The 15,165-nt window shown below is 37.2% G+C and overlaps 1 protein-coding gene across 4 annotated transcripts in view; it reads right to left on the bottom strand.

The window, feature by feature from the left end:
• Window positions 1-15,165, bottom strand: part of GOLGA4 (golgin A4) — a 59,085-nt gene that overhangs the window by 23,397 nt on the left and 20,523 nt on the right. For all 4 annotated transcript variants that reach the window (XM_042888432.1, XM_042888429.1, XM_042888431.1 and 1 more), the window contains 10 exons: window positions 14,670-14,717; window positions 14,198-14,254; window positions 11,444-11,542; window positions 10,795-10,933; window positions 9,619-9,806; window positions 9,031-9,114; window positions 8,213-8,360; window positions 2,323-2,501; window positions 1,631-1,762; window positions 495-650 (listed from right to left, as the gene is read on the bottom strand). In XM_042888432.1, the coding sequence (XP_042744366.1) occupies window positions 495-650; window positions 1,631-1,762; window positions 2,323-2,501; window positions 8,213-8,360; window positions 9,031-9,114; window positions 9,619-9,806; window positions 10,795-10,933; window positions 11,444-11,542; window positions 14,198-14,254; window positions 14,670-14,717 (1,230 nt within the window). The remainder of the gene's footprint in view (window positions 1-494; window positions 651-1,630; window positions 1,763-2,322; window positions 2,502-8,212; window positions 8,361-9,030; window positions 9,115-9,618; window positions 9,807-10,794; window positions 10,934-11,443; window positions 11,543-14,197; window positions 14,255-14,669; window positions 14,718-15,165) is intronic.

Raw genomic sequence — 15,165 nt, 5'->3', positions numbered from 1 at the left:
GAAACCCCTCCATAGGCAAAATTCACAACTTTAAGTTTGGGAGTGGTTGAATAAAATGCAAACCTCCTTTAGGAGAAAATACAAACTTTCCTGTGACAAAAAGCAAAAGACTTCAAAAAACTTAGCAAATTTTTACTACTTAAGCACCTTTGTAAGCATTCGTACGGTAGCACTACCCATAAATTAAACTGATGAAAGCACTGTTCTCCTGTATCACACACATAAAACCTGCGCTGATGGATACGACTTCATATATTACACCATGATACAAAGTGAACGGATTGCTCTATTTTGAAATCAGATCTTGTACAAAAAAAAAGTACAAGCTGTAGCTTACTTTGGTAATACGTACCATTTTGGTCACCACTATTACACTGTGTAATGCAGCCAAACCTGAGCATAAAACATCCACATTATTCGTAAACTAGTCAGAGTTAAGAATACTCTGAACGGCGTTCTTAGAAAATGTTTACATTTCTGTAATATTTACTCACAGTTCTAAAAGTCTCTACTTCCTGATGCATCTCCTCAAGTTTTTTGTCACATTCTGACTGTATTGCTTGCTTCTGCAGCTCTAGTTCTTCTAAGGCTAGGGATTCCTGTTGCTCTTGCTCTTGAAGGGTTTTTAAGCACTCACTCTGATTTTTCTCCTGTACCAAAATGAGTAAGACAATACACTATAAAGATGGCCCACACCTTCAAAAACAGTATAATGGGAAATTTACCAACAAGTTAGTAGGAATCATATAGTAATCACATATATTTACACTGCATACAAACGTGGTGTGAATTTTTGTGAAAACAGATTATTACAAATCATTTCCATTTTCATTACTTGGCAACCATTTGCCTTCCACTTTTTCTTTTTAAATGCATGACAATTCAACTCAAGCATTTCATTTTTGTTTGGTCACCATTATTAACTGTGAGTAACACCTCTGGGGAACAAGCATCTGTCTCCACTTGATTCTGCTAAAAGATTTTTATATCTCTATTTCTTATAATTAAAAAGTAATCTTAAAAATAAATAGAAGAACACACTCAGGAAGGAACAGTCAACATCCTCTGTTCTAGTCACCAGCCATCAAAGAAGAGCAGAAAAGAACACCTAGCTGAGAAGTGAAACTGCACAATGAGCTGAAGTGGACTACAGATTACAGAAAACAGCAAAGACCCACCAGGATCTTTTCTACCAGAGATCAACCACTGCAAATGTGTAACTCTGACAACATCACATAACCAGACATCATGAAAGTCAATGCTTTTCGTTTAACAACTTCATTCTTTGTACCTCGTTTTCTCTAGTTGCTGTGGCCAATCTCCAATAACCCAGAGGTAGAAATTTAAAAAACAAGTCTAACAAAGAGAGTTAAAGAAAAAAAAACAGTAACAATTTTTCACAGAACATGCAGCTGTCAGTGATTACCAACACTGATTCATTATCTTTAACTCAGTCTGGATCACTGTAGCTGCTTATCTTTCACGCTCTGATGTCTCTGAGCTCCTTGACTTTTGGAGAGCACTCACACCTGAGTGCTAAAGGACTCCCATTGTGGAATGGGATTTAAAACTTCTAGTACCCACCTCACACTTAGAGAAATGTCTTTCTACACATTTTAGGAATGCTTACAAGAGCTGCCTTCATCTTCTCCTGGAACTCTCTTTCTTGGGCCTGCAATCTCTCTTTTAGCTCCTGATCTTTGGTAGCCATTTCTTTTTTATGTAACTTTTCCAGCTCAGCAACACGATCTTCTGAAGACTTCTGGGAATCAAACATCACAAAAAAACTAATTTCAAAACATGAATTAACAAAACATTTTGTATTGCTTCCCAATAAGAAATACAGTGCAGAGAAAGGAAACCAAAAGCATTTGCTTCCTTTTAGTAACTAACAATTATTTGAGACACTTCCTAGAAATAAGTCCTGTCAAATGTTATTTTCAAACTTCAAGTCTTCCACAGTTCTCATCAAAGAAACATCACATTTTCAAAAGGTTCTTCTACAAAGGTGAACGCAGCGTTTTCAATTTTAGTTCAGATGTAACAACAAATTGGAACAGAAGCTTCTGTCTGCGACTTTCCCTCTATTCCCATTATTTCATGAGCGAGAAGAGAATCATCACCTGACCTTAAACAGCTACCTACAGCTTACACAGATGCTTTACCAATGAATTACATTATGTAAGTAAATCATTCTCCCAAAGCATCAGTGAAAAATTAGCAACATGAACATCAATATTAAATGCATTTTACAGCTATAGCTTATTTGTAATTTAACGATTAGGTTAAAAAACAACAATAAAAGTGAGTTTCAGCTTTTACCTTCATAATCTCAACCACCTCTTGCTTCACTCTCGTCAACTCTTGCTGAAGATTTACCCTCTCTTCCTCACTTGCCTTTTCTACTGCTTTGATTTTTTCATCCATTTCTGCCTGTAATTTTTTCCGGGCTTCTTCTGTTCTTTGGGCCGTACTCAGAGCCTTCTCAAGCTCTTCAAAAGCTGGAGAGATTTAAAAAAACATGAAAAAAAAAATGCTCGTGAGCTTATGAATTCATCAAGAATTCTCATCATTTTATTATTAGAAAGGAAAAAACTGATAAATGGCTGTGAATGCCTTGATTGCTTTTGGATTTCAGTAGCTTCTCTTTCTTCCCCTACAATCCTTATAAGGTATATAAACCACACAAGTAAAACTATGGCTCTTTTTCCAGCCATAAGCAACAAATAACTTTCTCACTTTTTACTAAATCATGAAAGAACTCTTCCTGAACAGAATACTCGAGTACAATGGCACTGTACTTTATTTACCAAAGAATTGTTGCTTTCCCACAGCATAACCCTGATAACCTTCTCTTTAATACTGTGTAGAGATGGGGTTTGCTAATTTCATCTTCTCACTGCCTATCTTCAATACAAACTGCTATGAACACAACCAGAAGGGACACTGGAAAAATGTGGGTTCGTGAAGATCGCCTTGTGCTTCTATAAACTTTGTAAAAAAAAATCTGAGGAAAAAATATTAGCATTTGTTCTCAAAAGAACTTGAATATTTGTAACGTGTGCCAAAGAACACAAGCACAAGTAAGGACAGACACAAGTCTGCTGAAACACAACTTAGGTATCGGAAGCAATCATCTCACAGCTGCTTCTTACCATAACAAATATTCTAGCCTGTTTCATTCACTTCTGAGGTGATCATTTGAATATAGAAAGAAAGCAAATCGATTCTCGAGTTCCTGAATGGGAGCTGTTTTGTTATGATTTCTCAATACCAGTTTCAATATCCAAATCCCTCGCTGGAACTGACAACAGAATCTCCACAGACTGACACAAGACTAGGAAGTATTCACTATCAGGGAAGTCTGTGATCACAGTACCAATGTCATGTTCGTAATTTAACAGAGCACAGAAAAACCTGGACTAGTTGGATATTAGCCTGGAACAGACATAAAATCACTTTTTAAGATGTTACTTAGTATGCTCACCTTTCTTTACCTTAATTCTAAACCCCCAAAACACACATCCCTTGTTTCCTTGATACACCATTGCTTAGTAGGCATTCACAACAGTTACTGTCATCCTTTTTTGTGAAACAAATGCAGTTAACCATATTTAGTAATATTCAGGCATGAATTAGAGAAGCAAATTATGATTCCTATTAAAAATCTTCTGATAACACTTGAAACCAGTCTTTCTTAACAAACTGCGCTTGCTGAACCAATGCCACAAATACGTTTCCAAGTTACTTAAGTCCATAAAATTGCATTCATCCAATTTCTGACCTTTTCCAACTGTTTTGCAAGGAAGCTTTTCTCTGACTTCTCACAGCAACAGTTATGTTTTAGGATGTTAACAGGTCTGCTATTGACCATGACAATACCAAACCACATAATCATATCCAGTTTTTCATCCCTCATTCTACTTCAATACCTCCTTACAAAGTACTTCAAGAACTCTTTACAGAAATCTAATAGATTATGTCAAAAAGCAAAACAGTGTAAAGTACACTGCCAGCATGCACGAGGCCTATAGCTCCTCATGAGGCAGCCACTTGCTTTCCAAGCATGTTCTTCATCACCTCCACTGGGGCATTTGCCACCCAAGGCCAGCAGGACTCCACTCCTTCCTCCTGTGCCCCAAACCATGAATGCAGGCTGCACCACTGCATCTGGAGACTGGTAGTGACTGCTCTCCTCTTCCCTTAGCCCTAGCCAAAGCACACAGAGACAGACAAATCAGCCTAAACTTTTACTAAATACAATTTGGAACAGAAAACCTGCATCTAACAGATTGTAAGATACTTCACTGTTTCATTTTCTGATTCTTGCTATGAGTAACAGAATCTTAATTTCATTTAAGAAATCTCTTCCTTCCGAGAAATGAATGCATTTGCCACCACCCACAAACTCACTAAACAGACGAATCAAATTTGCACTAAGATTGACCTGCTGGTAAGTGAAAGCTGAGCAACATGCAGGATGACAGCTGCACTGCCATAATTGCAAGCAGGATGCTAATGCAAACAGTAGGCAGAGCTGCTGGACGAAACGTCAAGGGGGTATGAAAGCACAAAAAAGCAACACTTCACAAACACACACGGTTCTGTAAAAGTTAAATTATATGCATCTCAGGCACTTAGAGCACTTCAGCAAAACAGAACGTTTTAAATCAGAGTAGTTAATTCTAGTGTAGCATAACACAAGCGAATTTCAAACCAGTAGAGGGCTAACACCAGGGAGGGAGAACACAGCCTAAATTACTATTGTTACTATTATTTTTCTAATCTATTGAAGCTTTTAATACTACTGTGGATAAAAGCTTGGAATAAGGAGCCAGTGTTTTTGTCCAAGTACATCTATTCTGAATCCCAAGAGTAAAGTAAGGACCCTGCCACTGCTCTTCTGAACCAGCACAGCTAATGGTGAGAAAAGATCCTTCTGTCTAAGGTATTGGTCTCATTAAGGCTCACTGGCAAAACAGAAGTGCTAACAAACACACCAACGAAGTACCAGACAAGTCTTGCAAGAACTCATTCATGTGACCAAAGCAGACCAACAGATATTTTTGATATAAAATCAAACAAAGCCTGAGCACAGTCTAAGAAGCACCAGGTTGCAAAACTGATTAATTAAGACGTGCACCAGAAAGTTAACTGCTTTACATATCCTACTCCTAAGTATCAGTTCCAGCTCTCCCTTCTTGCCTCTGCTGCCCTGTGTAACATGAATCAGTATTGTGAAGGCTTCTTGGTTAGCCTGGTCAGTACTGCAAACATGGATTACCTTCAGCTGTAGTGCCATCTACTGCTGGAAATGGTGCACAAAGCACAAAACTGATTTGGCAAAAGATGCTTTCTTACCGAAGGCTGAGAGCGGGCATCTTGTCAAAAAGCTACTTGAGAAATAAAGGTTGAATTAATTTCCTACAGTTGCTTTGAGCAGCTATGCAGGACTCTTAACACAGAGTCGAGCCTTTTTTAATCTCCATAGAAATTTACAAAGCATAAACTCATTAATCTTGCAAAGGAAATGTCATCTGCAGAAAGCAGCAAAGAAGAAACAGGAATTCACTTTCTAAAGCCTGCTTGTTTATTTTACTTCACAGAATATAAACTCATCAATTAACTGCATTCTGAGAAGTCAAAGACGGCTTATGCCAAGAATTGAGGAATAACAAACTTCAGTTTAGCAATAAATTCACTAATTCTAACAATATTATTGTTAAGTGAAAAGCATTTTGAAAAGCATTCCGTAACATTTGCGGTTGCTTCCAGTTAATGAACTGCCATTGCCTGAGAAGCACAGAATTTACTTTTAGAGCCCAGACCAAGCACCCAATGTTTGATGTAAGAAAAGAAAGCCCTTACCCCAGTCCTGTTCATACAAGGCTTGGGAAAGGCACCATGATTCACTTATTGGCATGTGTGGATGCACAAAAACAAGATGCTCTGTGAGATTTCATACAGTGTACTTCTAACTGTAACAAAACTGAACTGTAACATTAACTGGGAACACGGTTGCAGTTTATACAATGCACACAAAATAAAGATATGCATCTGTCAGTACACAAAAATGCATTAACATTAAACTGTCACTATTTTTCCTTGTATTGAATCAAATCCTGGTGCTTTTCAGCACTGTCACTTCATTACAATACAAAAGCCAGATACGTGACACTGACAAAATTTAAAATACAAAGTAGCCACACAATACAATGATTTTTGTCCTAGTGCTATACTGTAGGCTGAAGTAGATGCCAAGTACAAAAAAAAGTACAAATCTTTATTTTATCATAATGTGGATGAAATGTAACACTGCTGCAAATACAATATTGCACTGAGTAAATCTTCACTGAATCACCATACAGAAAATCAACAAGTCTACAATGGAAAGTAATCTCGCATTAAGTAGCCAAGAAACCTATCTTCAGACCTCAAATACATAAAGCTGCCAAGTTTGCAGAACTTGTGAAAGCCAAAGCCTGTGACAAAGAACCAATTCCCAGCTTTCCCAATATTCACGGTGTTTTTTCAAACGCCGGAACAATGATTTTGACTGCATTGAGCTCCACTTCAGTTGTGCATCACGACTTCTTTGGAATGCATAGGGAAACCTAATAAAATTCACTGCACTAAGTAATCTTCCAGAGGTTCCAACATCTGCATATGGATGCTTCAGAGAGTACAAAAATAAGCACTCTGTGTTAAAATGGACATTTATACACCATAAACTTCACCATAAGCACTTAAAAATAAAAAGAACATATAACACAGTGAAGTGTTGTATAGTATGTGAAGTGCCATGTGTTCTATACATTATTACTAAGTGAAATTCCTTGTCATTGCAGTGACAGCAGTGAATATGAAAACAGATTGCCTTTAACTCATTTTCATATTCCAACTACGCAGACATGAGGCAATGACTGTACAGACAGGAGGATGTGGACCTCAGTTCCTCATTAAAGGTTTCCACCACTTCAAAAATGGCTACGTTTCAATGTCTGCAGTAACTTCCTATCTGGGGGATGTTAAAATATTCTTGATAATTATATTTTGTTTAAAAAACAAGCAAACAAACAAAAACAAACCCAAAAATCTAAGCTTTCCAGTCTCCAAAATTCCAACTTCAGCAAAGGAGTCACTGATTTCTAGAACAAGGATTTCAAAGCTAAAAATTTTCATGAAAGGATGGGGAAGGAGGGCACCTAATCCAAATATTTGTTACTTTCATAGGTTGTACAGAAGTCTTCTGTCTGACCATTTGTTGCTTTGTTATCTTTATGTATCCTTTGCTGGTTTTGGAAGCTGAACCTGTTCTTCTGTATCACAAATTCATCTTTAAAATTGGAAGTTCTGATCTAAGCTTACATAGATTTAAAATAAAACTGCTACAAGATGTATGGTTTGAACTTCTCAATACTTACAGAGAAAAAAACACCATACTGCATGCTTTATGCAACTGATCACATCACAGCTCCTGCCAAGACTGTGAACTACTCCCTCCAAATGCCTATGAGAACAATCTAAATGTTTCTCCAAGAATTTAGACAGATATGGTGCAAAACAGCTTTCACCATGTTCAAAAAGAAAAAAGAAAAAGCTGGAAAGACTGACTGTAAGTCCACAAAATTAATGCTACCAAATTTCCAACAACAGCAAACTTTGGTGTGTAATAATTGTACAAACATGAGGTCACAAAACCCTGAAACAACAGGATCATCACTGATGTTTTACTAGGAAAAAGACCTGAAATGCTTCTGCTACAACTATTGAAAGCAAAGGTTTGTTATGATTGTAACACATCCTTCTGTTCCTACATCTTTCCAAGTTCTTATGCATTAATTGCTACGTTTTCTATAGCAAACACAGAAGGCATTAACATTTAAAAAAAAATCTTCCCAAAGCTTCTCTCCTGAAATTACACCAGTACAACACTATGGCAATCTTTTCTGCTACAAAGGAGGTACAGCTGCTACAGCAGTTTCCTTACTTGCTCCAGTTGAACTGATAGTAGAGCATCACACAGAACAGTTAATAACTCATGACCAGAAATGAAGTTAGTAACGATGCCAGCAGGGGTGACACAGCAGAACATTAGGAAAAAAAGCATGTTTTAATACCCATTCCAAATAACACCTGATGAAAAACTGCAAAAATATGCTGAAGCTTTCTTGTGATCAAATACGAAAGCTAATAAACTTCAGTTTCTTACCAGCTCTTTCAGACTTCTCCTTCTGCTCCTTCAACTCCTCGCCCTGTGTAGTTATCTGCTTGATCCGAGCACGCAGCTGGGCCACCTCTTCCTCCTTCATTTCCAGTGTTTCATGCATTTGTCGCTTTGTCTCTGCAATTACCATGCCCTATGGAAAAGGTCCTTGTGATAAAAGCCAACAAACAAATAAAATGCGTATCGAAAACAATTTCAAGCTGGGACACACTCCGTGTTGGAAATAAACTTTTATCCGTTTCTACAGTATCAGAAATTGTGGGGATTTTTTTCTATGTCAGAAAATAATAAAAAGATCAGAAACTGAATTATTTTGAAGAGCCAGAATTTATCCAGTGGTTAAAAAAACTCCTCCAGGAAACAAGGACCATCAGAAAAAAATTATTTTCTTTTATTTTTCTTTGAAATATGTATTCTGTAAACTAAAAGCACCATTGTGCATCTGCTTCTCCTTAAAGAGCAAGCACAGATGACGAGTGTGAGCCATGCTGCTTGTTACACCACCATCAGAAGTTACTCCAAGTAATCACAGTTTAAAAAAAAAACCAAAAATGTTAGAAGGAATAAAAATGGAGAAACTCTGCATATTCCTAAGAAACTAGAGCTACTTTACTGGTTGTTTAACTCCTTTATGTTGCATCTCATCCTCATTAGATTTTTTAAATCTTGCACTGAGGTGTGTAGCCATGGGAATCCAAAATAGGTGACCAAGAACAGCTTCAAACACCACTAAGTCAGATATTTCAAGTTTAACCACTCTTCTTCCAAAAGTGCAGTTTGTATTAAAATCCCTCCTTATTTACCTTGTCCTGTTCTAGTTGCTCAATCAAATTTTTTGCATCACGCAGCTGTGTAATCAGTTTTGTCTTCTCACCCATGTGAAGGTCCTAAAATGAAAACAAAGAGAGCCCATCCACAAAAGCTTTAATCACTGCCACCCACATGAAAATACCTTCTGGCAAGCACTCGATGTTTGGCTTTTAGAAAGAATGATTCCTAGACTGGTAAATAACCAAAGCTGTCGTTACATTAAGCAAATTAAATTAGGCTAGCAGTGGGACCCTGCAGTACTCCTTGGAGGTAAAGCAGAGAATGAAGTTCAGGGAAATGAAAGCAGGCAGCCTTAGAATTACTCCTAAATCTTCCACTGTTAGGCTGCTTCACTGCTTCCGTAACAATTCAGGTATCCAAAGGCAGGGATTCTCTTGTGAATGAGAGAGCTCTGATAGTCAAATGAGCAGAAAACATGCCTAACATCTGCTCCCCTTCTTGCATCTTGGCTTACAAGATGATCTTAGCAACGCAGCATTTGTGCCCTCTGAATAAATTCTGCAAGTTCTGGAATTCTTACACCGTTCTTGTAGCTACGCATAAAATCAAGAGCGTTTTACCTTCATTTTCTCTAGCTCCTGAAGTCTCTCTTCCAGCTGCTCCTGCAGTGCCTCCTTCTCATTGCTTAGCTGGGCACAGCGCTCCTTGTGTGACCGAATCATCTCCTTGCAGCGCTGCAGCAAGTTCTCTTGGCGCTTCACCCTCTGATTAAGAGTTTCCAGTGTTTTAACAGAATCTTCATTACCCTCTACAGACAATATACCAACATTACCACGTGCACACTTTTTCCAAAATGCAGATCTACTTTCCTAATTCACACGGTGGGTGACTCACAGCTCTTTAAAATAAAAAAAGCTGTGCAAACTTTGCGAAACTTCTTACTGACTACTTTAAATGTATTCCAGGTCCAGCCAGAAATCATGCACACACATACACAAGATGGCAAATGCATTCTTCAACTCCAAATTAATCTGCAAATCCCAAAATGCAGAGCAAATCACATCCCTAAAGTGCCAAGCAAACAGGCCCCCGTTTTCACAGTGTTGGGTATGACATTAATTCTAATACAGCAAGGTTGGCAATATTGCATAGGCAGGAAAAAGGCCAAGTTCAGCATCTCTCTAAGCTATGCTCTTCTCTATATGAATGGCTTCTCATAGCTAGAAAAGCTACTCTCTTCACTGGATATGGGTAATATCTTATGCTCTGTCTTGGTGCTCTGGAAATAGGATCAGACACATTCTCAGCCACTCATTTCACGACCATAGGGTCTTACACTCCACAATCCCAAAGCAGATCTGAGCACAGGAAACATCCTGAACTCTGACTCCAGTGGACTAAATGCATATGTTACTTCCTAAGCAGCATATTCTTAGCAAAGACGTGACACTGGGTAAGAAAATCTTTGCTCTAACACCACAAGTTACCTAAACAGAAAAATCATGGCAGATCCTCAACAAAGACCATTTCAAGATGCATGTTTATCTCTATCTGAATCCTAACTTCTATGAAGTCACATAGTACTTCATGGTATACAGCAACATATTATCCCACAATCAATAACCAAATCTAAACAACACTGGGATTTCTATGGCTCACATATCTTCATATAGAGGAACACTTAAAAGAGATCAGCCCAAATATGTTGTGCCTTAAGTTCCTTTACTCCGTCATAAATAACAGCAGGTTTATTCCCCCCACACCCAAGATCTCTTTAAAAAAGCCCCAATACCTACCATCGCTTCCTGGTTCCACAATATTTTCTGCATTGATTTCTTTTGTTTGACTTTGAACTTGTGGTTCAGACTGGTTATTTGGATCAGGAAATTCAATGCCTATCTGACCATTCTGTAACCTCTGCTTCAGCAACGATACCTAAACAAAATGTTCTTTTTGTTAAAAGGTAAGGAATCTAAGATGACCATGTTTTCATTTGCAGAACAAGAGAAAGTTAAGAAAACTGTTCTCAAGCAGAGAAAGGAAGAATCTGTCTGATTATTTTTAGCATTTAAAAAAATCACAATTATGTTTCCAAGCAACAAAAATAGTATGTTTAGAAGTGGAGAAACAACAAAGATCAACGAAGGAAAATCCATGTATTTTACAAAAGCATTTTTAGCTCAAATATCTGCTAATGTTATGTTCTTGATAACAAAGACATTGCTAAGGTATTTAAATGCAGATCAAACATCTCTGTTTAACAAGAACGAGATTTTCCAAAGGTATTCTAAAGGTATCTATTTAATTTCTAGGGAATCATAGACTCTCAAGCCTTAAAACACAACAGCATTTATAATAAAACATGGACACTCAATACAGGAAATTCATAAAAAGTGTATGGAAAAAAACAGTTCTTAAAAACATCTCTTGGTGATGGTGTTCTACCTGAGTTTGCAGAACACTAATAAGCTGATCCTTTTCTTCTAAGGAAGCATCAAATTCTTCCTGGAGATGTTTCTTAGCTTGTTGATCCATCTGGAGCTCCTGAGAACCATAGAGAAACACACTTCAAATGAAAACTGAAACACGAATTTAAAGAGCTTCTCTCTATATTATGAAACAGTAAAAAATATCTCATTGCAACTGGAACTTCAGAACAAAACCACAAAGCATCCATTTCTTTCACTAAGCAACGTAACAGGAATACCAGCATCTAAATAAGAGATTAGGATTTGACGTAGAATTATCAAGGATCCTCTCTTCCAGTTTGTGGTAGGATCCCTTCAAGCCTGTTCCTAAAAACTGTTTTCCACAGACACATTTCTCCTAGGATCTACAAAATGCACTTTGGTAAACCAGACTCTGCATTTAGGCACCAGATTAAATCAACACAAACAGCAGAAATGCAAATTTCCCTTATGCTCATTCAATACACTAGAATTGTAATATGACACATGCCATTTGTAACAACAGAAAGTAATAGGGGTTCTTTAGTTTTGTTTTTTTTTTTAAATCTTGAATGTGTCTCAAATGAGACAGAGGATGCCAAAAAACTTCAGAGTGGCTTTACTTGGTACTTGAATTCATTTGGCTGAACAGCTTTAGAAACTTGTAGATGTAACCTAAATATGAAAGCAATATCTACACTATTTTACACTATAAATATCTACTATATTTACACTATAAAATACTTTGAGGCAGTGTCTGATTGCTTTCAAAGTTTGTCTATTTTTTGATTATTATTTAAATAATTAGTTGTTATGACAATTGGTGTATTTACATTTGCATTCAACTTCCTGTTGAGAGAACCAGAACCATACAGGTTTCATTCACGCACTGCAAATCACTTTATTTACATGTGTTTTTTTATTTCCTAATCCACACGCACCTTCACTAGGAAGATTTACCCCAGAAAGCCAACAGTTCTATCACCATTACTCTGCAAGGGTGCTGCTTGTGTAAAAGCAAGCACTGCCTGTAAACATGCCTATCTGTAAATAAGGCTGTCAGCCAGGCTTAGCTGCAGCACAGAAAGCATAAAGAAAGGATGAAAAAGCAAATGAGACAAAATGCAAGGCACACAGTGCTGCCTGCTTTGCTTTCACTCAACCCCCAATCTCACTTTTATGGTCTCCTGCTGTCTATCCCTTCCCCAACCAGTAAATACCAACTAGTGTTGGTGCTCACCGCAGTGGTGAGCACTGACCAAGCCAAAAGGACAGTACTGCAAAGCAGCTTCAAATAAAGCTGTTCCCCTCCCCTTTCAACAAACCACATCCACTTCTGATCCATATGCTGCCTCTAGTTGTCAACAGGTAGTGATCACATCTTCCTCCTGTGCTCCAGAGGCAATTCCTTCCACAGCAAAAAGCCAACAAAATGTTCTGAATCCAGCACTGCAATACACCTCTGCATTCAAAAGCCCTTTCTGATCCTTGTCTGAGAGCTGAGACACCAAGAACTGTCGAGGGATTATTTTTAACAGGAAAATCCCAGTGCAAAACCTAAAGCAGAATAAATATTTACATGCAAGGGCTTTTTGCACCATCAGCTCATAACAAGCAAAACTTCATTTGCTCTTACATGGCCTCCTCAGAAGAAACTCGTCTACTCCAAAACACTTACAGGAAGAACAGACTGTATGATGAAGGACAGCCCTTTTGGTTTTGTTTTTTAATTAAATGCTGATAATAAGTGGCTGCATCAGTGAACGATGAACTCTGTAACACTTCAGTTTCCACAGTGGAATCTTTCCATTTTATTTGTATACTGTAATTACTATTATTTCAAGTTTTAAGACTGTTTCACTACACGTTCTAATATTTGGGCTTTCAGAATGCTAAAGAATTGATTTGGAATATTTTATATTAATAAAGAATTTAAATCTTAGATTTTAAGAATCTTTACATCTGTAATACTTTTAGGATAACATAGTATATATGTTTTATATCTCTTTTTAAACATAAGCACACAATTACATCTATTTCTAATCAAACAACTTTGTCAAAACATGCTAAAAGTTCAGTATGCAAACACGCAACCCTTTTCCTAATGAAAACACTTTAATTCTGACATATATAAACCTCTCAAACTTTACAAAGCACCAATACGCAGGAACATTAAATCTCCTGGGGCATACAGCTATACACTTGACGTGGGATACATTTCTATATTTGTAGCAAACTGGAAAGAAACACTGACTAGCCAATTTGTCTGAAAGGCTGGGGGTAGTTTTAGAATTATTTCTATCCAAAAAAAGGTAAGCAAAACAACAACAAAAAAAGAAACCAGTGAACTCAACAGCCATGAAAACCCTTATATGAAGAGCCTGTTATTTATATTTACCTAGTATAATTATTTCTTAATACTAAAAAAGCTAGAAGTTGCAGAGCCACATCTAATGCCAGCCCCAACAACACTGCAATAACCACATGCATTTGAACCAGCTTCACAATGAACAGAAAAGCAATTCAGCTGGTGCTACAAACTGCTCTGCCTTAGACTGTGACAATAATCAGCTGAATGGGAAATAAACAAGAGAAATAGCCCCATGTTAGGCAATAAAAGCAAGCAGTTAAAAACCCTGCTGTGCAATAGGAAATATTTTCCAAATTGAATTTAAAATCAAAAACCAGGCACAGAGAAAGATCCTCAGCACGTATGGAGGAAAGCAAACATTCAACCAATAAAGGAATTTACCTCTCTCAGTTCTCCAATTCTGCGAAGTGCTTTATCCTGACTTTGACTCAGAATGCCCTTAAAAAGGAATAAACCATATTAAATGTAACTGCAGGTGCAAAGTATAAATAAATTGATAGAATTGTGTATCAACAGAAGAATTTGTGTTTATATTTACTTTTCTTTCAAGTCAAATTTGATGTGTAAGTACTGTAACGAACTGCCAAATGTGAGTTGGCAATCCATCACACGAATGCAGTTGATCCATTCAAAAAGGCAGAAGTACAACAGCTTCAGTTATTTGCACAAACCAGTATTAGCTGAGATTTCTAAGGGCACCGAGCTAAAAGACAGTCTTCTGTTTATTGTATTTATAAATAAAACACTCCAGTGTATGTAAACATGTGGAAGTACACATAAATGAATACAAACAAAGGACACTTTGGTGCACTTGCACCATATATTTCAAGATTCAGAAGACAGCAATGCTTACCTGTAGCTTCTTCTTCTCTCGTTGGATAACTTGATAAGCAGACACCAGCTAAAACACAGAAATCAGTAATAATGATGATAATGCATCCACTTAGAGATATCACAATAATTTGCTTAGTTGTATCACCGCATGCATTCTCAAACTCCTTACTTTACTTGGAAGACTCTCTTGACAGAAATGTATGAAAACAATTGTCTTCTGCAATGCTCATTTTTTCCACTTATAAAATAACTTAAATAAAGTCTATGTATCAAAACAAATAGATTACTTACCACTCAAGCACAGCACTCCCTTCACTGAAAATAATCCTAAGGACTCCCAAGTTTAAGTACAGGTGGTCAAAAAACTACATCAGAAAGTTATACCCCAGAGAACTGCCTCCACAGGGATGTACATTTTTAAACTTTAAATTTAAAAATGATTTTACTTTATAAAGTACACTTTCAACTCTAGGAGAAAAAGGTTTGTGTAACAGTGAACGCTCTCATCCCAAGTG

Source organism: Lagopus leucura, unplaced genomic scaffold (genome assembly GCF_019238085.1).
Source record: "Lagopus leucura isolate 7727_CA_CO unplaced genomic scaffold, USGS_WTPT01 Super-Scaffold_100157, whole genome shotgun sequence".
NCBI lineage: Eukaryota > Metazoa > Chordata > Aves > Galliformes > Phasianidae > Lagopus > Lagopus leucura.
Note: the sequence above shows the minus strand (reverse complement) of the source record. Positions and strands in the feature narration are given on the sequence as shown.